This window comes from Coloeus monedula, assembly GCF_965178545.1.
Source record: "Coloeus monedula genome assembly, chromosome: 15".
Taxonomy (NCBI): domain Eukaryota; kingdom Metazoa; phylum Chordata; class Aves; order Passeriformes; family Corvidae; genus Coloeus; species Coloeus monedula.
Window position 1 is genome coordinate 276,302 of NC_138795.1, and position 25,024 is coordinate 301,325.

General features: G+C 47.0%; 1 protein-coding gene across 1 annotated transcript in view; it reads left to right on the plus strand.

Annotated features, from left to right (window-relative positions):
• Positions 1-14,673: 14,673 nt before the first annotated feature.
• Positions 14,674-25,024, plus strand: part of DPYSL3 (dihydropyrimidinase like 3) — a gene marked incomplete at its 5' end in the record, with an annotated part of 31,460 nt that continues 21,109 nt past the window's right edge. The window contains one exon of the mRNA XM_082291501.1: positions 14,674-14,979. Coding sequence (XP_082147627.1) covers positions 14,674-14,979 — 306 coding nt within the window. The remainder of the gene's footprint in view (positions 14,980-25,024) is intronic.

Here is a 25,024-nt window from a genome sequence, read left to right on the forward strand (position 1 = left end):
GGAGGTGAGCCACAGAAGGTAGTACAAATCAGCTTGACCACAATTTGACTTGCTGCTTTTTTTCCAGTGACCAAGTTGGGAGATTCTGAAGACTATTTTTTGAATTTCAACACTTCAGATGAGGGCCTGGTTATGTGAGATGCATTTAGGTAATTGGGGTTGCAGTAGGAAATGGTGTTTCTTGCAGTGTTACCAGCCTGGCTCACCGCTCCCATCCTCTCTTACTGATGTGCCTGGAGGACAATGAAGAATTTTTTTTAGGTGTTGTTCATCTTCCAGCCCCGTACCATCATCTCAGTGGGAAACATCCTCTGAACCCCAAAGCTTTCAGTTCTGTGGCATCCCATGAGGACTACCCAGGCCAGGCTCTTGTGACATGAGCAGGGCTCAGAGAACAAACACACAGCTGCTGGTGATCCAAAGGGTTTTCTCTTCCCCTGCCCTCTCTCACATCAGCACCTCTGTGGTTTTATATATACTTTTTGTTCCAGATTTTTTTTGGTGTTTATTCCAGAACAAAATTGTAAATGACTTGGCAGAATGACCCTTTGATAAACACTGGACATGTATCTGTACTATATGTATTAACGTGTAGGAGAGAATCCTTATTGTATGTAAAGTTTTATGAATGGTTATTTTTTAATTTATGTATTTAATATAGGATTCAATGACCTCTGGTGTTTTAGTTTGTATAAAAAATAAAACAGCAGCATTTTTTTAAAAAAATACCACTTTACATTCACAGAGATATTCAGCATGTCTGGAGTCTGTTTGGAGGAATCACATTAAAGATGAGCCACGGAGGCACATGCTGGGGCCCAGCTGGCGTGGGGGGCTGTGCTGTGACACAGCAAGGGGTGGGGGGTACATTGGGGTGGGGGGTACATTGGGGTGGGGGGTACCTCGATTAAAGGGTGAGGTCCTGGGGGGATCACTAGGAAAAGGGAGGGCAGGTAGCAGTCCCAGCAGGAGCCAAGGGTGAATTTATTGCTGTTTGCCAGGCCTGTGCAGAAACCAAAACACAACAGCAAGCTGCTGCCTTTCTGGAGTTCGTGGCGCACGGTCAGAAGCTCTTGAAGGCTCTTAGCACAGTTTGAAGTAAGAAAGCCGCCGCTCGCTGCCTTCAGCTGGGCCTGCGGCCGGGGCCCGGGGCGGGGCCGCTCTCCGCGCCTGCCGCCAGGGGGTAGCCCCGGGCCGGGGGCGGAAACCGCGGCTTGGAAAAGTCTCGGTAGAAGCGCAGAAAAGTGACCAGTGACCCCTGGAAGTGACCATAGCCCCAGAGCCGTAACGGCGGTGACCGGCTATGGGGCCGCGGCTGGCTCCCGCTTCTGTTTCACTGAGGGGGTTTGCGCCTCACCTTCGGCTCTTGACAGGCTCAGACTCTGGAATCGTCTCCGTCCCCATCAAACCTTTGCAATTTCTCTGCCTAAAATGAATTTTAAATCGTAGAATCATTTCATTTTGAGGAGTGGTTCAACAGTGCACAGCGGCGCTTCATGGCAGTTGATGTCTCAGAGACAAAATGCTCAGCATCTCCAGTCCGAGGGCACAGGGAGCTGTGTACGCTGCCAAACAGCCCTTTGGGAAGAAAATTGTCAAGAAGAGTCTTAGAAAGTAAATGGAAAACACATTTGGAAGTGCAAACTTGTAGCCAAATACTTGTAGCCAGGTATTTATACCTATCTCATCCTTTTTACACTCAAGAAATCGAAGCTAAAGAGTATCAGATTATTACAGAATAGCCCAGTACAGTAATGTATTCTTTACTAAAAAAATCCTAAACATTATCTTTCCCAAGATCCAGTTCCCAAGAACTGCAGTTCATATCTTTAAAGTACTCTTAGAAGACTGAAACACATTAAATGGGTCCGAAACACAAAAATTTGGATCTAGATTTAGTTCTCTACTATTAGAGAGTTCAAACGTTCATCTCCCTTACAATAATCTTCAAGTAATGAGCGAAGCAAAGAACTTGAGCCAAGAAGTCGTTTCCTCTGACTGCAAAAAAAATTGAAGGGGCGTTTAATATAAAAAAGCATTAATTTAGAATTAAAGATAATATATATGCAATATAAAATAGATGTGTGCTACAGGGCCTGTGGGATGAGCCCAGCTCAGAAGGACTTTGTGGATCCTCCCCGGATAAGGCTGTGGGGTGCAGCTCACTTACAAACATCCCTCACGCCAAATGATGTGCAACACAGTAGTTGCTCAGTGACCAGACTAGGAGGCATTCACTCTTCTAAAAATCTCTAATAAAATTAGAAATGTATTTCAGGGAAACTGCTGCTAATGGGAGTTGGATCAGTAGGGGTGTAGAAAAGCTCCTGCATGAACTCCCAGCCTGAACACCTGCTGGAGTAAACCAGGAGTACTTTGCTGATGGAATGAAGATACAGTGCGAGAAAACCAGCATCCTGTACAGATACAGCTCAGAACGGTAAGCCTAGGTGTTACAACATCTGTTATGTCTGATTTTGCCATCTCCTGTGTACACATGGAAGCATGGCCATCCAAGGGATCCTTTTTCTGACAATAACAAGAACTCTGCACCAGATTTTGGGTCCAGATTGCTCTGGGTGTTTCTCTGGGACAGCTGCAAGGTGTCTTCAGCTACAACACAATAAAAGGATGGGACAATCCAAGGGAGTTGCATACTGTCCTGGGACAAGCCCTGGGCAGGCCTGGTGTGAGTCTGTCCCTGGTACATGACAGCACATCAGCCTGTCCCCAGGCAGGGTGTATGGTGGTCGTATGAGGCATCAGGTTGCAGCTGTGTGGGCCACCCTTGAGGCATCTCCATTTTGTCTGGTATTTCATCATATGAATACTTTGGCAAGCGAGGGACTGAGCCCTGTGGCAGACTGTGCCTCTCCCAGAGTAGGCATGGTGAGTGCTCATGGCTAGAGTGAAGAGAAGCCTGGCTATGCATTAGAAGGTCTCTGGGTTGTCTCTGTAGCCCCTTTGGATGGTAACAGTCTTACATTGTTTGGGATATTGTCTAAACATAGTAAAAGCCCTAATAACTGGCAGTGTGCGATCTGCTTTGTGTTGAGGGGCACTAAATCTGAACATGACCAAAATATACATTTCAAAGCCCTGTTCCTGCTTGGGCAGAGGTGCATCCCATAGTTTGTGCGACATTGACAAGAGGCCATTGTGCTACATCTGCTCCAGTGCCTGGACAGCAAGTGACAGCCATGAACAAGCTGCTTTGCACAACAAAGAAAATCCTGTGAAAACCATGTTAGAAGCTTGAAACAGGACTGAGATTAGAGATACAATGATTTCAGTGTGTACAACAGATGGAGACTTTAGAGAATGGAGCCACTAATCTATGGATTACAGACTCCTTAATTATTAACTAACATTTACCATTTATGAGAGGCACTTCCACCAATGGAGGGATCTTGCAGGTCAGTGCTCAAGAACTGAATGCCATTTTAGGGATAACTAGGGAAAGCACAGAGATTGGAAAATGTCACTGTACCATCTTCTTGCTCATTTGTATCTTCAAATGCTGCATAGAGTTCTGGTTCACTGCAGATCTTGAAACTCGGACATGTCTGGTGGGCTTGATGTGCACTCAAAGGCAGGACCCCCGCTGCACTAAACAGGCTCCTCCACACCAAGCACTCCCTTGGGGATGGATTGGCTGTCAGTCAGTCACATTTCTCAACATAAAGAGGGAGTAACAAATCTTCAGCACCTCCAAATACAAACCTCGACATTGACCATAATACTAATCCCAGTACAGTCCCATCGAACCGAGTTCTGGTCCTTGGAGCAGATGAAAACACTATTCCCACTCTTTGTGCCTAATTTTGTCCCAGTCAGTTACATAACAAACCATATACCTAGATGTACAGAGCCCACAAAACTAGCTCTACACTTAACTGACACCTTTGAGCCCTGGGACACAAGAACTAAAAGCAATCAGCAACCAAGCAGGTGACCCCATTGTCATGGGCCAAACAAGGGTCATCTATAAATTAAGGTCAGCAACTCTTTTATTCCAGATCCCTAACCCTAAGAATCCTAATCCACACTGCCAGCCCGTCCCTGTGTCATTTGTTGTTTCCAGATCTAGCTACATGATAATGACTGGGGGAGAGAACAGCTTTGGCACCGATGAACCTGGAGCACCTGCCTAGAACCAGCAGGGCTTTGAGTCCAGAGCCCTAACTGAGACCCTGTCACCAATCTTACTTCCTGTCATACCTAAATTAATGATAACTCTTTGGTTTACTTCTGGCCTTATACTATACCAACCTACCTTGTAAAATGCAGAAGTTCACCTAATGCTGTAAATTGCCCAAATTCCCCAGCTGCCTCAGACAGAGGAAAAACACCCATATTTGAGCTACATAAGGCACAATCAGAGAAACAAACCCACTCAGTTAAGTTCCGAGTCCCCAAGCGAGCGAAACAAACTCTCTCGTGCTGGGGTATCAGCTGCTGACTCTCAAGTGCTTTAAATGCTCAGGTCTTGAGCAGACCATTTCCTTTAATAACAAATGGTTATAAAAATTCATTAAGAATCATCTTCAGTAAGATCCTTCTGCAGTAAGGATCAGTGACTCATTAATTCTGATTTCTTTACAATAGCCATAGTTAGGTGCATTCAGAGATTTGAATGGAACTGGAAGTCTTTTGTTTGTACATTCTTTGTCTGTTTTCAAGCATCCCAGAAGTTAAGTCATGTTAATGTGACACAAAATATACTTTACAAAACAAGATTATTATTCTGCTTTGCATGGTCCAGGGGAAACATAACGACCTTCACTTCCTGGAGACAGATAAAGGAGGTCTGAGAGCTGGCAGAAGACAACATATTTTAACAACAGTTTCCAAGTTAGGGATGTGAATTCCTGTCCAGGCATGCAGAAAATACAACTGGATGTTTTTTAGGATTAATGGAGAGACTACACTGAAAAAGAAGGTGGGAAAATGGCAGATTTGGAAGTGCTCAGCACACAAGAAAATCAGTCTGTTTTCATTAGTCATCTAAAATAGATTTTTATGAATGGAAGCCAAGGAAATTCTTGGATTCAAGATCATTCTGACAAGTAGCACTGGATGCAGTTATATTTTAGGTCCTGAGTTTGCAAGCTGTGATAGTCTCTCTAATTTAAATCCAGAGAAATATACTAAACTACAAAAATATCATTAGTCATCAGTGTAGAATGTGTGAAACAGTTTTTCAGGATGAGAACCTGTCATCGTTTAACCCAAAGTACCATGCAGCTGCTTGCTCACTCCTCCACCAGCAGGATTGGGAAGAGAATCGGAAGGGTAAAAGACAGAGAACTCATGGGTTGAGATAAAGACACTTTAATAGGTAAAGCAAAACCTGCATACACAAGCAAAACAAAACAAGGAATTAACTGTTTCCCAAGGGCCGGCAGGTGTTCAGGCACCTCCAGGAGAGCGGCGCCCCATCACACGTAACGGTTACTTTGGAAGACAAAGACCATCAGTCCAAATGTCCCCCCTTCCTCCTTCTTCCCCCCATGTTAGATACCGAGCATGACATCATCTAGTATGGAATATCCCTTTGGTCAGTTCAGGTCACCTGTCCTGCCTGTGTCTCCTCCCAACCCCCCATGCACTCCTAACTTCCTTGCCATTGTGGCCATATAAAAAACAGAAAAGGCTTTAGCTCCGTGTAAGCCCTGTTCAGCAATAACAAAAACGTCTCTATAGTATGAACCCTGTGTTCAGCACAAATCCAAAACATAGCCCTGTACTAGCCACTGTGAAGAAAATTAACTCTACCCCAGCTGAAACCAACACAGAACCACAGTATCTTAGAACCACAGCAATTCTCTCAGTCAGCATGTTTTAGGGCTTTCCTTGCCACGCTCCCAGCAATGCTTCCTCAGTCTCACACCATTCACTGATGCCTGCACTGTCCCCAGCACTCCACTTTGGGTTGTTCCATAGCTGCCCTTATTGTTAGAGCTCTGCCGGGAAAATCTGAACCTCGCTGGTCCTTTCCTTGTTGTTGTGGAAAGTGCTTTGTAATACTCAAAGGAGAAATGTGAATGCTTTAGAAACGATTACTATTCAAGTTTCAAACAAAGTAAAGTACAGAAAAATTACAGAAAAGGTACACACTCCTTAACAGGACTAATGCACACATGTTACATGTCTATAAGACAAGCCAGAGGAGAGCAGTGGGCCGCTATGTGAGCTGGAGTTCGGTCCTCCTGCAGCATTAGGAGTTCCAGAGGTGATGCTGGGAAAGCCCTCTGTGTAAACCTCTTCATCCAGAACCAACTCTCAAACCAGACTCTTGGTTTTGGATACAGATAGAAAGCATTGGTGCTAAACTTTCCCTGTCACTTCTGAGAATTAAGAATAGATAAGAACAGCAAAATCTACCAAGTATTATAGTAAAAAGACTACAGAAGTTTGGACTTCTTTGTATGTGAAACAGAGAACTTTTAAAGTGACCAGTTCCACCAAGATCCTTCTTTAAGGCCCAGGTAAGCCAGCCAGTACAATTACAATTGCTTAACTGATACAGGCTCTGAAAAGAATTCAAGCATTCCAGCTTGGCAGGAAAGACAAGTCTCTGTTTTTACATTCTCAGCACAGAAACTTCCAGAGGTTACCACGGTATCTGTTACTTGGATTTTTATCAGCTAGCCTAGTCACTGAATGAAGGATTTGAATATTCTGATGATGGATGGCCACTTAGTCTAAATCTGTAAGAACAAACCATGGATATGGTACCTAACACTGTTCAACCTGCACCTAACCTGCACAAATGTGTGGGTGACACACACAGGCTCTCAATTCTGTATCAACATATACATCAAAAATAATGGAAAGGTAAATCACTAACAGTGAATCAGAAGGGCCACAATGCAAAAGTAACCTGCCATGTTCTTAGCCATGTTCTACCAAGAGAAATCTTACTCCATAGCAATAGAAGTACAGGGAAAAGGAAAAGGATTTTAGTTTCACAGAATGTGAGTGGTTCATTTGGCAATTGTGGGTCTGAAATTCTTAAAATTATGTATGTTTTATGGATGCATAAAAACTGCATTGCAGTTAAGGCATTAGCACATCTGGGGTGCAGACTGATTTCAGTCTCAGGCATTCAAATAACAGATACAACATTCATATGCTTTCATAGGGAAATTACTAACAAACTGCCTTTCACAATTTCCCAATCCAAAACACCTTACTGTGTTTTGAAAGTTCACAGCAATTGATGCTGATAACTCACCCATGCTCTGGAAAGGGCCAACATCAAAATGCTGCAATTTGACCTTGGGTTCCAGCCTCTCCATCAAGAAGGGATCTGGCTCGCTATCTGTTCACTGTCTCTCTCTTTGGTCTTTATTTTTTCATACTTAGTAAAATTCATAAAGCAGTGGCACTCAGCACAATGGAATTTTGTGGTGCACAATTCCCTATTAGACAGCCTGCAGTCTGATGAGTCATCTCAGCTCTTTCCACCACTGTCTGCCCAAGGTGTGGCACTAACAGCCCACTGGTTTAGAAGTAAAAAGCAGCTGAGATGAAAGAACCAAGACTGAAGTTAGGAAAAGCCCCTTCATCCTGACCAAAGGTGGGTATAAGCATACAGACAAAACCTTGATTTTAATTTAGTGTCTGTGCAACACAGTAATCCCAGAGGGTAAGGTGAGGATTTCCCTGGGAAATAGCGATGAAGAGTGGTCTGAAACTGGCACAACCTGCTCTTCTCAACCTTTAGGTCTGTCATGGGCTGACACTGACCATGACGTGGCAGGATATATTTGGGATTAAGTCCCCCTTTTCCATGTGACCTCTTCCAGGTGTATTTGATGCAGCTGAGATTGGGTTCTGGCCTTCAGACAGAGTCTTGGGTTTCACATCAGCAGGTGAAAAAGAGTTGAGGGAACAACCAGTTCCAAGACTGCTTGCAAAAGAGTGGTCTTACAAAGGAGTGGAGGGTAGGCTGTGTTTGGGTGATGGACTTTGGTAGTACAGAAGCCTTTTTCTACTATTCCCTGAAAAAGGGGGACTGTAAGCTGCGCTTGCTTTTCCCTAGGACATACTTAGTGAGCAACACAGATGGACATTATCTATTTTTATCTATTTTAACATCTGTGTGGAAGGGATAGCCCACCAGTCCTTAATGGTAGGATAATTTGACAGTGATTTCAAAGGAGCATTTGGTGGGACAGTGAGTACAGACTGAACACAATTTCTAACATCACTAGGCAAGCGGACCAGGATCTTCAGCCACAGCCTGGTTCCTGCAGTACTTAGAGAGCTTCTTTCGTGCATTATACCAGGGCGTGCAGGGCCATGACAAAAAATGCACAAATGGCAGCTCTGTCTCCTTCACCAGCCTGAACAAAGTATATTTGACTGTTTGCTTCCTCACAGTCACAAGGAACCACATAAACAAACAAGCAAACATAGTACCTTTAAATCCACTGTAATTCTACTCTGCTGACATCTAATTACTCATTATAGGCTTGTAATCACTGGCACATAATCACTAATTATCTCTAGATACACCACCTGTTTTTGCATCAGTGTGCTCTCCTGAAGCCACAGGTGGAGAGGTTGAAGGCAAGGACACTTCAGGTCTGCAATGGCTGATTAGGTCAAGTGCAACACCATGGAAACAAGGAAATCTCAGCTTAGTCCTCCAATTAATTTCTGGGAATAAAAGCAGGCACAGAGGAGAGTAGCTGGTGATCCCTAAGATAAACTGGAATGAGAGCGAGCCACAACAGCAGATCTGCTTGGAAGCAAGTCAGCATTTGCCATCACAACAGAGGCCAAACACAGAGTAAGACCAGCCAATCCAAGCTTCACATCTTAGGGAAGATGCCAGATGATGCCATACAAGAAGCAGGAACAAACAGGACCAGGTGAAAAGAGACTGATTTTGAGAGGCACAACATGAACGCAGAGGAAGTGGGCTGACTGCTCTTGAAGTGAATCTGGTGGCACACATCTGGCAGAATATTCTGGGCTTCAAACTTACACAGAATGTGTATTTTCTTACATAAATCCATTCCATCCAGGCCCTAAGGGTCCATACCACACCAAGCCAGACAGCTGTTACAGTGGCTAAAATCTCACCATTCCTGAAACTGTGATCCTGAAGATACCCATTGACATGCAAACAACAGAAAATGTCTACAAGTTTACTTAGTTGTTCCTAGAAATCTGGAGTTATATCTCTGGGTTGGTCCATCTTAATGAAAGGTGGCTGGAGCTCACCTCATGTGCAGAACCTCCAGAGTCACCACCCATTCCTCCTTGTTAAATCAGGTGGGCCCAGTGGACTCTAGCCAGGCTGGAATACTTGGGGTTTCATACTGATGCCAAACCTGTGCTTCTGACCTTCTTGAAAACATTGCTTCTTCTGCCTTGTGAGAGCTTTATCTCTGGTGTCTTTTGACCCCAACAACTTTGTAACTGAGTGATTCAGTTTGCATCTAACTGCAAGGCCTGCAGTGCCACGGGAGTTCCTTCAACGCCGAGAAGATAGTAGTCTTTCTTTGGAGGACCTGGTGAGGGAGAAGGAGAATCCAGATTCCCCACAGAAAAAACTTTCAGAACTCTTTTTCCACAGTTACTATTTCTTAACATTTTGACTAGCAGCTCATTTCAGGAGGAAAAATTACCCCATGTGTTGAAATACTGGAATTTTCCATAGGGTTTTGCTCAGCACTAAACAAATCTGGGAGCAAAAAGCATTACTGCATTTCAGAAATATTCTTGGAATAACTGAGCACAGAAGATTATAACTTCCAGCTGCTTATCGGATTTGTGGTCTCTGTTAGTATGACAGACTGGCAGCATGCTGAAGTCAGGCTGTGTGTGTTGCCTGAAGTTACTCCCTCCAACAATACAATAGCATTCTGCAGTAGAAGTTACCACACTATTAACCCACTCTCCCTGTGGCTTTGACATGAAATACTGAACAAGCTTTTGACAGAGTCAAATGCTTTGCCTTTCTGAGTCTGAAGTGCTTTGGCTTTGGTAAAGGATTTCACCAAGGACAACATCCTGCACACAGCAGTTCCCCAGTGACTGATATGCAGAGCAGCCTGGAGGATTACAAAGGTCTCTCTCATCTTCTAACATGGTATGTCTGAAAGTTTAGAAACTGGAGTGTGGTGATGGAGGCATCAGCCACTGGCCCTCCCCAGCTGATTGAGATAGCAGGCTCATCAGTCACCTGCCCTTCATAAACATGCAATTTCTTGGAGAACAAAAGAGCCCAGACATCCCTGACCTCTGCTTCTAAATGTAAGTGGGACAATCAGATTTTCTTGGCTCTTTCACTGTTTCTTCTGCATTTGTACTTAGCCTGACTTTCCCTGAGGCACATGAAAGGCAGTGCTGGGGGCTGTCCTGACACTGCCGCAAGAATGATAGTAAAACACCCCTGTTTATCTGGCAGCCTCCAAAACAGGAAACATGCTTGTAAATCATGACTGCAGAGTATGAGCAGGCAGCTCTAAGTTTGCATGAAACAAGACAACTAGAACTTACTTCATCATTGCAACTTATCATGCATGTAATAAAGGGATGCAGTTTTATCAAATCCTGTAGGAATTAGAAGAAATCAGTGTTAACCTGTTACTACCACTGCCCTGCTGCTTCTCCAGCTGAACCCACAGACCTTAGAAGAAAACGAGCTACAAAAGCTGATATGCATTTATCCTGCTCACCATGTTATGTGGTTGTTACATCCTTTTCACACACAAAGATCTGCTGCCTCCAGACCCACAGAAAATCAGTGTAAAACCATTCTGAATGGATCTCACATCAAGGAAGGAAATGTCCTCACTCAGGACATAGCTCAAGCTTGTCAGCATTGGTGAAGGAAGGGGTCAAATCCCACCTAATGTCAACAGTCTGCTTCCTTCAAATAATACAAAATGCTTTGAGTCTAATGAGCATTGTAGTCACAGCTATGGAGCCTGAGATGTTTCCTGGTGTAATGAGCAACTTCCAGTGACACCGGAAGCATTACGTGAACAAGATGACATGATCTGGGACACGTTTCATTCTTTTAAACCATTTTCTATTTTTATTACTGATAGAATGATGTTGCACAAAGCATCTGGGAGCTGGGAACCAGCACAGAAGTTTGCCAGCAGAAGATGCAGAGTATTACCAATTAAGAAACTGCACACTGCCCTGACAAATGGAAAATAAATTAGCAAAGCCATCAGAAAATACCCATCAGAGGACAACTGTGCCTTGGCAGTTGCAGGCAAGATGACCTAATTTGACTTCTCTGTCAATACTTTTGCTATTTGAATGATTCAGTTGGCAATTTACATTCCTCTTCAAGCATTTAAAGGTAACAGTAAGTTTGACAGTCTCATGGAGAAAATGCTTGATGAAGTTACACGACACCTTGTGCCTCTCACTAGATACTCGGGCTGTCGGCATTTAGAGCCTGCGATTCCCCACAGAGGCTCTGACGGGGACCCCAGCCGGTGCTCTGGCAGCAGCCAATGAGGACAAAGAAAACCAGCACTGGGGTTTTGAGAGCACAGAACAAGGAAACCCGCACCCCAGACAGGGTGATTATGTCCCATCTTATTAACTAATCCTTTTGCAGAAAGGGATTTGCTTAAAGACCACTTCCCAGAAGGCTGCATGATTCCCCCATTCATAACCAGTGCGGCTCACCTTATAACATGACTGATTTCCATTTCTCAGTGTGCCTTAAACAGTTCCTACTTAACTAGAAAGACATGAAGCAGGAGCTTGCCACTACAGAACTTCCCATAAAATAAATGCTGTTTTTTAGATCAGAAGAGCAGTCTATTTCTGTTCCTTCATTATACCAACCAGCAATGCCCATCTGGCGGGCTCAGCTCAGATTCCTGACCCACGAGGACCAGCACTCCTGTTCTGGGGTCAGGATGTGAACCCAGCTCTTGAGCAAAGGAAACCCTTGCAGGACTGACGGTTGGCTCTGATGGGTCCCGTGGCAGCACAAGGCACATGAGCTCACATGCCTACCATCTCCATTTCCCTGGGCTCAGGCAGGAGAAACAGCCTTCCCACTGGATCTCCTCCCTGATCTCTATCTTCCATCTACTTTGTACTGAGAAGTGAGAAGAGAGCTGGTTTGCCAGCAGGGTTTGAAATTGCACCACTCATGACTGTTTGCCTGACAGACATTTACTTAACTACAAGGGGCAGACATTTTGTCATTGTATAATTAAAAGCTTCACATTTGATCCAAGATATACATATACAGAAATAAAAATAATGCATTCTGATGGGCTTGAAAGCAACCATGCAGTGAACACACACTGAACACAAACTTCCATTTTCATGGTATTCTTGAACTAGTAGCCTTACAACACCTAACAAAAAAGACCTTAAAAGTGAATGGCAATTTAAAAAGCAAAAATCAAGTATTGTCTTTTATAAAGTGAATGATTTTCACTGAAAGTCAGATTTTAAAGCCTTCACTTCCCAGAAGAGCCTCGTACTCCTTTACTGATGCAGATAATTTCAGTGCAACCATCTACGCAGCAAGGCACTAGGAAAGATAAACACTGGAATCAGGATTTAAATAAATATTGCTATTAAAGTACAGTGCTGAAACTTTTGCACATTTGCAGAATCAGACAAAGGCCAGGCCCCGTTCCAGAGAATTTTAATTCCCCATAAAGTTGCACAGCCATACAGAGACGTCCCAACCAAAACAACGAGTTCATTCTAACTTAACTGTGGTTAGTGCACACAGGCACAAGGCAGCCTGCAGTGCAGGGGCACACTGTTCTTCCCAGGAAAGGCTCACTCCTCATGTGCTATTGCTTGGCCCTGAGGAGGCAGGGACTCAGCTCACCAGCCACCAGCTCTGAGATCAGCACATCCCACTCACGAGAGGGGCAGAAGCTGTCTGAGAGGGGGTTTCATCTTCTACTCAGTGAATCCCACTTGCAGCAGGAGGAGGATAAATTCCTTTATGCTAAGGCAGTCCCTTAGGAAGGTAAAGACCTGGTGGGCAGCCACTTTGTGTGCATTTGCTTGGCCAGTACTGGTGGACTTGCTGCTAAGCATCCAGTTACAGAGGAGGAGCATTTGCCAGGAGAATAGGAGTAGAAAAAAACTCTAGAACAAACGTGTTCTGGCTATTTGAAGGGATACTTCCTTCCCTAGCTGCCAGCCACTGCTGCTGCCCCTGCACCTGAAACATGACAGCACTGGGCTCTTCTCCTGTCACATCCTGGTCAGGTGGAGGCGGGGCTCTGGTGCAGGCATGACACTCATGGTGCTGAGCATCATGAAGCCACAATGCTGGGGCAACTGCATATTAGAGTTCACGTAAGAACCCAAGAACAACCAAATGCAACCCTTTCTGGTGCTGCTTTAGAGAAAGAAAGGACAGACACTGATGAGTATTTCACTGTGCTGTGTAACACAAAGCTTTTAAAGTAACTCTTCCAAGTTTGCAGACACAGTCTGTTTATATTTAGTGCATCCTCTCTTCTCCCAACTCTTTAGACCTGAATAATTAGTCAAAAATTCAAGTTACTGTAGATTATTTCACTTAGATGGAGAAAAAACTGACCCAGTTAATGACACTGGTACAAGTCCTGTTACAAAAGCAGACCGTTTCCCAGCGTGCAAAAGGAGGGAAATGGTCCCAAACCATTTCCTCCCACACAGCCTCAAGCCTTAGTCAGCCAATGCCCCGAGACTGCCTCTCCAGGCTTAATCACAGGGTCATTTTTCTCCACGATGGGTCAGGCTCCATGGGGGTTTTCCTTAAGAACCACCAGTTCTCGGAGAGATAATGGCACTGCTTTGTTTTTACAGAAAAGGTTGGAAAAAGCATGACTGACAACATCTCGTAACATAAAAATGTAGTTTGAGAAATGACTTGACAGGATGTTGAACACAGGTACCATGTACACTTGTTCTAGATAAAGAAATGAGCACTTGGCAAAACAATTTTAGTCAGAGCTCCAGTTTTGGTGCTCACGATATATTTCACAGGCTAGTACTGTTAAACAGCTATTAGCATTTGTAAGACCCAGTCTTGGCTGTCCCTTTGTCCTTTGGGCCTCCAGTACTTTTGAAATGAAGTTGCTCACAAAGCAACAGCTTAAACTAGCCAACACACGAAGCTTGTTTGTGCGGCCGGTCTGGTGTTTTTTGTGACAGGAACACCCGTGCTCGCGTTTGGGAGCAGTGAAGACTTTGTGCAGTGGATATTGCTTGTGTCTGGCTCTAGCGTCCACCTAACCGCGGTGCCTCTGCAGGGACCACAGCCCAGGGCTTGTGAGCAAACGCTGGTTTGTGGGCAGCGCCCACGCACCGGTGGGGGAAAACCGACACGCGGCTGTTGCGGCTGCTGTCGGGGCTGCTGCCGATGCGCCCGGGCACAGCCCATCTACCGAGCGCCCCACATGGTCAGCAGCGAGGCACTCCCGTGTGTCCGCTCCGTCCTCACGGCTGGAGCGTGCCGCGAACGCGGCCGGTGGCAGCTCCCCGCAGCGAGCCGGACAACCGGAGAACGCCGGAGAAGGTGACCCCGGCTCCGGCCGAGCGGCATCCACTCTTGCCCCACCGCCCCTCAGCCTCACGTCGGGTCCGCCCCGCCCCGAGCCCGCGGCCCAGTCCCGCCCCGTCCCGCCCCGTCTGTCCCGTCCTGGCGGCGCGGCGGGGATGGCGGCGGACGGGCGACGCGACGATGAGGAGCTGCCGGTGTACCTGGCGCGGCCCGGCTCGGCGGCGGTGCCTCGTCAGAAGCGCGGGGGGCTCTTCTGCAGCGTCGAGGGCGCCTTTGAAAGCAAGACCCTCGACTTCGGGGCACTGCGCGTTGGGCAGCGCCGCGCCCCGCCGCCCACCCGCCCCGGCCCCGACCCCGACCCTCCGCCCGGCGCGGCCCCCGGCTCCGGCCCGACTGCTGGCGACCTCCGCGCTGCCTCCGGCGAAGAGCGGCTCCAGGACCCAGCCCCCGCGGACGACGGGGTAGGGGCCAGCGGCGTGGCGGGGCTGGGCCGGGACCGGGGCAGCGGGCGCGGGCCCCGGGGCGGGGTCTCGGGGGGCGGTGCGGAGCCGCGGGTGGGTCCCGCCGCTGCTCGCCCCCGGGGCTGGCCCTGGAGGAGCCGCTGGTGGTGCCGCGGTGGCTTCTCCGCCCCGGCTTCCCGCAGCGTCCCCCGCCGCCCCCGCGGCAAGGCAGCGTCGCGGTCGTTCCCAGGGCGCGGAGCTCCGTCCGCCGAGCGGGATGTCGGCGGTCTGACCGCGGCACTGGGAGAGTCAGAGCCGCTGGCTTGGTTTGCTGCAGTGGCTCTTTTGTACTTGTATGAAAGAATACCTGCTCCCGCGCTACCCAACATGGAAAAAAACCCGAAAAAACCTGGGGGTTTTGGAGCTGTTGCTCCAAACCAGGCAGGTCCTTTTCTCTCACGGATACAAACCAGAAGTACCACACCAGCAGTGGGGGGACGGCACTGGAAGTGGCAGTGTTGAAGGTATCACCAGGCACAAAGTTTCTCAACTTACACCAAAGTGAAAGTGATAAACTAATCCATCCAGCTCCACAGCGTAGTCCTTCTGCTGGAGGGTGAGATGGCTTGCTGTGCTGGTTCTGGTCCTACTTGCACTAGCAGTTGGGCAAGAAGATGATTAAGTTAGTAGTGTTGGGTGAATGTCATGGTTGGGCTTTCAGTGGTCCCTTGGTTCATTTTTGTATCAGGCAAGTAAGGCCATTTGCTGCTGTTGGTCAATAAGTTTGTTAGGGGCTGAACTTTTTAACAGCTGTCTTAAGGTCACTCTTTTTTAACCGTGAACAGGGGCAACACCCCCCCGCCGTCCTTCCCCCCCCCCCCCCCGCCTTTTGAACATGGAATGAAAAATCACCTGCATGTCAGCACAAAGAGATGGAGTGGTTGTCTTGGGGTTCTGCAGAAACTTCCACTTGGGCCTGAAGTGCAAACGCTGATAAACAGCAGACATCTGTGATCTGGAGGCCTAACCTCACCAGCTTGAGCCTAGTGGAAGCACAGCAGTGAACTGCGATGATTTGGCCTGTCTTGGTTTTGGGGAAAAGCATCGGGCTGTCCTAAGTGTCTTCTGTAGGAATGTCTAGCTAGGCAATGCTTATTTTGAGCTGTCTTCATTGCACTTTAATTTCTTCAGCCTCTGCTTTTTGGTTTCTTACTGGCATGCTTCTCGGTTCATGTTCTTGAGCTTTGCTCCTTTACAGCAGTTTTACAGAGTCCGGAACAAAATTAACATTATCCTGTCAGTACCAACCTTGTCCACATGGTTTAAGTAGCAGCTGCAGAACTGACCACTGCGTTAACAATTTAATGCTGCTGCTTGTTGGAAAGGAAGCTGAAGCTCCTGACAGCCTGTCTGCACGCTTTGCTGTGGGCTTTTCTTTATTAGCTGTGCCAAAAATTCAAAAAAGTCTTCTTCCCTTTTAAGGTCTTATGTAGACCCTTATCTCTGGTGTTTTGTAGCTGAGGATTTCCTTCAGCTGCTCCTCTCTTCCTGATGATTTCTACCTCTAGATTTCTTCCTCCAAGGCCTTCAGCTGATAAGCATCAGGAACCAAATCCCTTTTATCTGCACATCTTGCCTAAGAGGGTGGGCAACTTCATACATGTGTTTTTGTGTGTGCATGGCTAGAAGGAATTGTATGACTTGGTATTGTGACTTTCAAGTTTTGGGGTGTCCGAAAATAGGACAGTCCAATGGGAAATGAATTGTGCACACTGAGCCCCACTGCCTGCACAGCCATGGGGAATTTGCCTGTGTTGGACTCTGCAGACTTGGGACACACAAAGGCACTTTTGTCAAGGCAAATTGAACTTTGAATAATTTCACAGATTAAGAAACACAGAGAGAGCTCAAGTCATCTACTCTTGCCCAAGCAACTTGTTTGTTAGAGAAGCTGAAATTACGAGACTTGCCTGTGCCCAGGGCAACAGACAGAGATCTATCTTCTAATTTTTGCAGTGAACAGTTTTTTGGAAGTACAACAGACCAATACACCTTGTTTGTTTGTGGGTTTTTTTGTTGTTGTTGTTTTGTGGGTTGTTTTTTTTTTTTTCCTATAATGACGTTAATTACAATTAAAGCACCAACATTTCTACAGGGAGACAACTGTAGTGAATAAATGTGTGGTGATAACACGTGGTGTCATGCATCTGGACAGCATAATACAGACCCAGGCACATGGTCCAACCTCACTTTGTTTTATCACAGAGTCTATTGGAAGGACAAAACTGGGCTGTATATTGAGGTGCGTTGAAGTCATAGTGGGGATATAGCTCAGAGCAGTTGGGAGCTGTGCCTTTGCTCTGTCAGTGGAACTTTGAGCTTTGCGGTGGATTTAGGGACAGAGAGTGACAGTCGTTAGGGTAGAGGCTAGGGGGACTACTGTGGAGGCTGCGGCTATGGGGGGCTGCCTGGGGAACAAGAGATGTGCCTTTCAGGTGCTCTTTGCTCAAATCAGGAGGTCCCTTTCCCTGCTACTAAGTTCTGCTGCAGCAAGAGTTGTTGCACAACACTTAAGATTTGGAGGAACAACGCTGGAGGGCCAGATTCAGTGCTGATCTGGCCTATTCGTAGAGACCATTTTTAACAAGAGTGATTTAACTCGGTGCAGGTTTTATCCGTAATAGCCAATGTGGACTCTGCCCTTGTGAAGTGCCCTGCAGTTTTCTCTGAGAGTTGTCATGCTATTTGTTTAGCCAGAGTGGATTACTATGTTCACTTTACTACCATGAGGTAAAAAGAGAGTTTCTCTGTAGATCACAGACACCCTCCACCCCACAGATATCCTGTGGCCCGGATGTTCACGGAGGGCTGGTGATGTGTGAATAGGTACTGGAGAGCTGCAGTACTGGGCATCTGCAGAGGCAGCAGGGCTTTGAGAAACAGAGAAGGAGCCTTACACTTTGTGCCTGGTGCCTGGGAAGGTTAACCAGAAGCCTGTAGAGGCCTTGTCCACGTCCCTCCTCACTGCTCAACCATGCAGAGACCCTGCATTTTCATCTTTCTGTCCAGTCATACAGGCAGGAGCACGTGGTGCTGTCCCCCAGATGTTTTGTCTGTCTGTCCTTCTTCGTGGTTCTGCAGCTAAGTTGTCATTTCCAAGGCAACTGGCTTGGAAACAAACATGGGACTGTGGCTTTACTGCAGGCTGGAGCAGCTCTGTTGGCTGGGGAGGAAGGGGAAAAGGAACGTAAGGGAAACTAGCGGGCAGTGAAAGCAGGCGAAGAGTTTGCCCCCTCCAGAAGACCAGCAGGAGCCAGTCTTTGGCTTTTTCCTGCAGTCAGCCAGTGTCACACATGTCTGATTGTGTGATACCAATCATATAGATTAGATATCAACTTGTCATACACCCTGGAAATGCAGGCAGGGCTGCCTCAAATGGAGAACAAAGCTTGGACTAACTTGATTCTCTCTTCGTTTTCCTGACACTTGTAAAATGTGCTCTGACTTCAGCATTCAGCTTTTTGGTTTCCAATGCCAGTAATTTATAGCAGGAACACCGAGCCAACGGCAGTCTGTGCCTCACAAGGCAACTTGGCGCAATCTGAAGTTGCAGTTGTGCACTGCCTTTAGCACAGTTTAAAATCCTGAATTTGAGGATGGGATCCTAAAGCACTTTAATAGCATTAATTCATCACCTCAGTATCACCCCATTGAGCATCTGTGTTTTGGTTTTACTTGTTCTTTTTATGAAAGAATAATTTTGAGTTACATTATTTCTGTTACTTTTGCAAACAATAGGAACAAATCCAACCACTGAACTAGTTCCCACAAAACAAATACAACAGTTAAACTTGCGTTACAGTTCATGGAATTGAATGCTAAATATTCAGGTCTTTATTGAAAAAACTCCCACATGTATGTGTTTGTGTTTTTTAAGAAATCTGATGCCTGAAGCACAGCAATAAGAGTCAGTTCTTTGGCTGCTCATGCTAGGACAGAGGTTATTGCCAGCACTTACACAAAACTGCTGAGTTTGTTATCCCACCACCCTGTGTAAGAAGACAGATATTGGATTCCATGGGAGTTATGCAGTAGGCCTAGATTTGCAGAGAAATTAGGGATTCGGTTGAAGAGTTCCTGCTTGCTGCAAAGAGCTTGTGTTTTGTCACAAAACTTACCCTAGCATGGAAGTAGTTTGATTTTTCACACTGCCTTGTGGCAGTAGTCGTTGGTTTCCTTCTGTCCTCGTTCTCAGCGTGGTCAAGGCTTTGGAAATGGCTGGCCCCAGTATGTGGGCAGTCCAGTGGGAACAGGGAGCTGGCTGGCAGGAGTGGCCTCTGGGGTACCTGGCCACTGCATCTGGGGCACTGAGGTGGGAGGACAATCTTGCAGTGCCAGAGCTTTGCTATGATGCTGTGAGTGTTATTTTGGGCTGGTATGATCTTGAAAACCTTATGCTCTTCCCAGGACATGTTGGTCTCTATGGAATTATTAAGCAGGAAAGAAACTGGGTTTTGCAGCCAGGTGTAAAAGAGAGAGCCAGCCCTGCATTGACGCAGCCTGTTCTCAGCCTGCTTGAAGCAGATATCCCCAGAAACATGGCAGGGGCTCAGGGCAGATTGCTGGCACGACCTGCCAGAGGAGGGTTTCTGTTGGTATCTTTCTTTAGTGCCGTGACCCCGATGTTGAGAGGGATTCTGGTCTGGTGGTTTAAAAGGGGCTCATAAGCAGGGCAAGGAGTTCTTTTCTACATCCATGATAGGGTTTATAATGCTCTTTACCTTTGTAAAATAATACCCCAGGAGACTTGTTTAAAATGAAAACCCAGTGATATTTTTTCTCCACATTGAACAATTAATAGTAGAAAGTGGCCATGGTACATTTTAGGGGAGCAGTGGGCCTAACCAAGCATGCCATGAAGTACCACATGCAAGATTCTCTAGTGATAGCCCATTGTAGCAGGTAGGAGAGGTGATGCTTTTTTTTATACTGTATATGTTTTCTGAGGTTGTCAGAAAACACAGAAAGGCCTCACCTGGTTCTTCATCAGGAAAGAGCTGTTTCCAGGAGCAGCTTCCAGCGTAGCTGTGATTAGCTTCTCCTGTGGTCCGCAGGCCAGCTGTGGGCTCACTCAGTGCTCTGGTGGGGAGTGCCACAAGGAAAACACCTGCAGCAGGACATGGCATCAGTGATGCAGCAGCATCTCTCTTCTGACATGGCTGGTGAGGCCCAGCAGGGTACGAGGAGCCTCTGTCCCTGTCACACCACAGTAGGATGAGGCAGAGGGATGAAGTGGCATCTGTGGTCCTGACATGGGTTTTGAAGAGGTGTCACCTCTTGGCAGGTAGTAGTCAATCCACAAACATATTTCGGGAGCCAAACTAACTGCATGAGCCATGTGGACGAGGTTCTTGTTCTCACAAATTTGTGTGACATTTGAGATTTGCAAGACAAGGCTCACTGCTTTCTCATTTGGAAGAGGCTTTGTTGTTGGAAACTCCTCTAAACATTTTTTATTAACATAGTTAATATTTTTATTAACATAGTTTAAAGTGTCAAATGCAAACTTCAGTAGGTTTAAATTGAAATTAAACATTGTGGTTTGGCTGCAGCAAAATAGTTGGTTCTGTCTAAAATAATCTTTTCCTTTTCTTTTTATCTAAGATGTTAGTACCTCCAGCAGGCCAGGACCGCCCGGCTCTGCCTGCCCAGACTGGAGAAGTGTTTGTCTCCGATATGTGCAGCCACAAGGTGGACCAGCTTTTGGGGGCTTTTGTTTCCCGGTGGGTGGTGCCTTGCCAGATGCTGAGACATGGATCTTTCAGGAGGATTCAGTGCAGTCCTGAGGTGGTCACTCAGAGTTGTGCTGCCCTGCTCAGGGAGGGCAGGGGGTGCTTTGTGGTGCTCATGCAGCTTTCCTTTCGCAGGAAGGTTTTTCTTGCCATCCTGTCCAAGCAGCTGAAGTCCCAGAGTGGCTGGACAGTGGCCAACTGGCGGCACCCTCCGCACCAGACACGTAGGTTGATGCAGCCAGAAGAAGCAGAGCACTTGTGTTTGAAGGGAGGGGACCCTGAAATGATCTTGGCCCTGTGTGCACCCTGTTAGCTGGGATGCCTGCGCCGGAGTGGGAGCTTGGAATTGGTTTGGCAGATACGGTTCCACAGGAAAATTTTGTGGGGCTTAAAGGGAGGGTGCATGACTTGCTTAGCGGGGAGCTGTCTGCATCTGTGCTGGAAGTGACTCTTCTCCCGTATCTTTAGTGACCTGAAAGAAGAGGTACAGCATGTGTGCAGGTGACAGTGATGTTGTGAATATCAGTTGGGAAGGGACCATCCTGATGTGGTGTGGAAGGCTCAGAGACATGAGCCAGGAGGGACAAAAAGAGATTCAGCTCAAAAGTACAAGCAAACAGACCTAGGGAAAGACTGTAAAGTGTTGGTGCCATTGCAAGTGGCAACAAAAACAGGGAGGTTTTGTGATGAGACCCAGAAAAGTAATTTCCTATGTGTGGTCTGCTCTTCAGAGATGGTCCAGGTGAGAACAAACCTGGTCACTGACAGCCCTAATCATGAGAAAAAACCATGGTGGAGACCATCCGGAGCTACATGTGCTCTGTTGCTTTATTTCAGGCAAAAGATTTTCCTACATGGACATCGTCACCTCTGCTAAGAGGTGGAAAGCAGAGAAGGTTGATTTTTCTGCTGGGGAGCAGTTGTTGCAGGTGGCTGGAGTAAATGGGAGAAAGAAACAAAACCCAAACATGTCAGCAGACTTCCTGGAGACAGGGTTGAGAAGCTGGAAATTACAGCTGGACCTTGGCTTGTTCAGCTGGGCTGGCTCTCGGCTGTGGGTTCAATCCAGCAGCATCTTTTCCATTGCCCTCCTGGGAACAGCTGAGCTCCATTTTACAGCACATAGATTTGAATTGAATCCAGTATCAGATGTTTCTGTACAGCTTGGGGTGGGGGGGAAGTCATACTAAGCAGAGGGTTCAGACCTTCCTAGTTCTTGCTCTGCATGTTAAAGGGAACTAGATGGATGCCTGTGTTTTAGGGACTCAGGCTGACCCATCTCTGCTGGGATGGAACTGAATTGTTCCAGTAGAAATACAGAAGCTCTTGTGCAGCCAAGCTCATGCCACAAAAGGAGCCACGAGTGAAGCGGGAGCCATGTCCCTGCAGACTTGGCATTGGCGTATTGCCAGGGATGGCCTTCTGGATGAGCAGGCTCTTCCAGCCCAGGTGCAGCAGGAAGAGGGAGGGGTGCCATGGCCTGCAGCATGAACATTTCCATTGTGCCTTTTGAGGGAGGAACTGGAAAGAGGTGATTTCTCCAGCAGAGCTGTCAGGGGTGAAACCTGTCAGCTGGTCACTGCTGCTGCTGGCAGCGGTGCTGAACAGAGGGACAGGGGCCCCAGCAGTGACCAGTCCCATAGTGTGCTGGGCCAGCCCCCACGGCTTGCAGCTCCCTCCCAGTCCTGGCCTCGTATGGGTCACTGAGCCAACCCAGCCCCAGGAGAGGAAAAACACTTGTTGAGCCTCCCAGCTCAAGGGCATTTCATTGCTCTGCAGGATCAGGCTAAAATTGAATTAATTGGCCTTGAAGCAGCAGTCACTTGTGTACACATATTAGTGTATTCCATTTGACATGTTTGGTTTCAACATCATTTATTTCTGGCAAAGAGAAGAAACAGCCTCTCCCTTGCCAGGACACCTTCTCTTTGTGCCTGCGGGATGCAGGAACTGTTCTGGGTGCATGGGACTTCCCACTTTGGTGCAGGGATGGTGTTTCTGTTCCTTGGATTCACTGCCTCTGAGGTAACTTAACCCCTGAAAACTCATCTGCTAGGAGAGCAGAAGGGATGGTTCCATGCAAGGAGTATATATTGGGAGGAGGAGATTGTATGCATGGGGACAGGTTGGCCTGGCAAATCTGCTGAACATTATGATATTTGAGCCCAGATTGTTTCATGACTGGTGATATTCACTGAACGTTGGTTGTGCCTGTATAAGAGTCATTGGCCACAGACCCATAGGGCTGGTGGGATCTGCTTTTGTCCTTTGCATTAGAGCTGGGTCCAGGAGCCTCCTGGTTGCCACAGAGGGGGTTTGAGCCAGGCTGCTGAGTGCTGGTGGGCCACAGTCAGAGATGGATCTGTTTTGGTGCCAAAGTCCTTGCAGCAGCATGGGTCTTCTATTCTGTGTTCACACCACTGGTGCACCTCATCCTGCTCCTGTCACTTGTGGCTGTCCACAAACATCTGCTGCCATGAGGAGGTTTTGAGCTCTGAGGATTGCCATTTTAAGTAACTTTCAAATTGACCATGCTTCTCATAGAGGATATTTTGAAGCATATGAGTACTCACACACTGCACCTGGAAGAGATCCTATGGAAAAAGTTTTTTTCTGTTTTGAATGTTTGGGCCCAGGGCAGGGTGTTTGATTGTATTTGCACGAGTGTCACATAGCAACCGTGAGGAAAGCATATCTCTTCAAACGAGGGGTCTGAAGTCACTGTGGCTGGCCAACATCCAGGGGGCTGATGCAAGCTTGGCTCTTGAAACTGTCCAAGTGTTGAAGTCAGCAGCATCTGCATAGTCATTTATCTATTATTAACTAATTAACTGCTGCTCTTTCTGTTACTGAATCTAGACAAAGTTAATATGGCACCACCAGCCATGGGGATACTCATAAACTTTCCAGAAAATGCATGAGTGAAGTTTTGAGAGGTTAGGTGATAGAAGTTGAGGCTCTTTCTCACCTCCCAACCCCTGCCAGTGTAATTTCAGTAGAGACCAGGACCTGTTCTTGAAGCATTGCAGTCGTGTGACAAGAGCAGTGTGATCTGGTACCTGATCTTCTCCCCACAGGCTTCTTAGTTGCAGAGGCTCTGGCACAGCACTGCTTCCCCATTCGCTGCCTGGTGCTTGCAGACATCCCCTGCCCATGGATCTGCCATGGAGGGGAAGGTTTCCAACCATCTCTTGCTGACTGCAGGGGTACAGCAGCTCACCAGCAGTGGCATAGGGGCTGGGACAGGCAAACAGAAAGGCCAAGCAGCCCTTGCAATTAGTCAATATTCTCACAGTCCTGGTAGTAGTAAGTAAGTTGTTGAGCATCTGCTGACTTTGACTTCAAACTGGTGAAAGGTTTTTGGGTTTAGAATCCAGTAAAACTATCCAAGAACTTCAGCAGAAGCACACAGAATAAGAGACTCAGTGGGTAATAAAAGCTTTAGGTTGGGTTCCTGCAGAGCACATGGTACTGACAGTCCACACTGCTGTCACCCACTTCTCCCAGGGCTTTGTAGCAGTCACAGTTGGCTGTAGTGTCAGGGGTTGTGCTGTGAGATGGCTCTGCGTGTGCATGCATTGGTGAACAGGGTGCTTGTCAGGCCCCTGATGCTATTGTTAGGTTCTAGTTCATAAAGCAAACTGGAGAGAGGGTTTGGGTGTTGGTCACCCAGGTCAGATGTCTTGTTTTTCTGACAGGAAGTAGAAATTGGATTTACAGCAATGTCTGTGCCAAGTGTGGCTGGAAGATTTTCCTAGTGGAGCTGCCTGGCAGCAGGATCTGTAGGAACATCTTGCTGATGGCGTTCAAAGCTCTGCACGTGAGTCACAGCTCTGTAAAGTGGCCTGGAAGAGAAAGCAAGGTTCAGGCTGGCCATGTTTCTTAGGACGTGCTGGAAGCACAGTGGATTGTGGCAAGCAGGAACGGGTAGACGAGTTCATCCCATTGTGGTACAGCTCTTGCTGGTGTGGTCCTGGCCAGCTGTGGGCCAGGCTCAGCATCATCTGTTTCAGCACACACTGGGTACTTGTAAACAATTCCACCATTTAAACCTTCCTACGAAAGTCACAGGAGAGGAAAGGGAAGAAGTCCTTGGAAGAGTCCTTGCCAGCACTCGTAGTGTTTGCATGGCATGTAGGATTCCCGAAGCCAGTTGTGTGGTGTATTTTATTATTTTTTAATGTTTCCAATTCTTGTGCATGTGAAAGAAAGTTTGAGGTGATACAGGTGCGTGCCAGCAGCCCGAGACAGCCTGGTCTGTTACAGACCTCGTT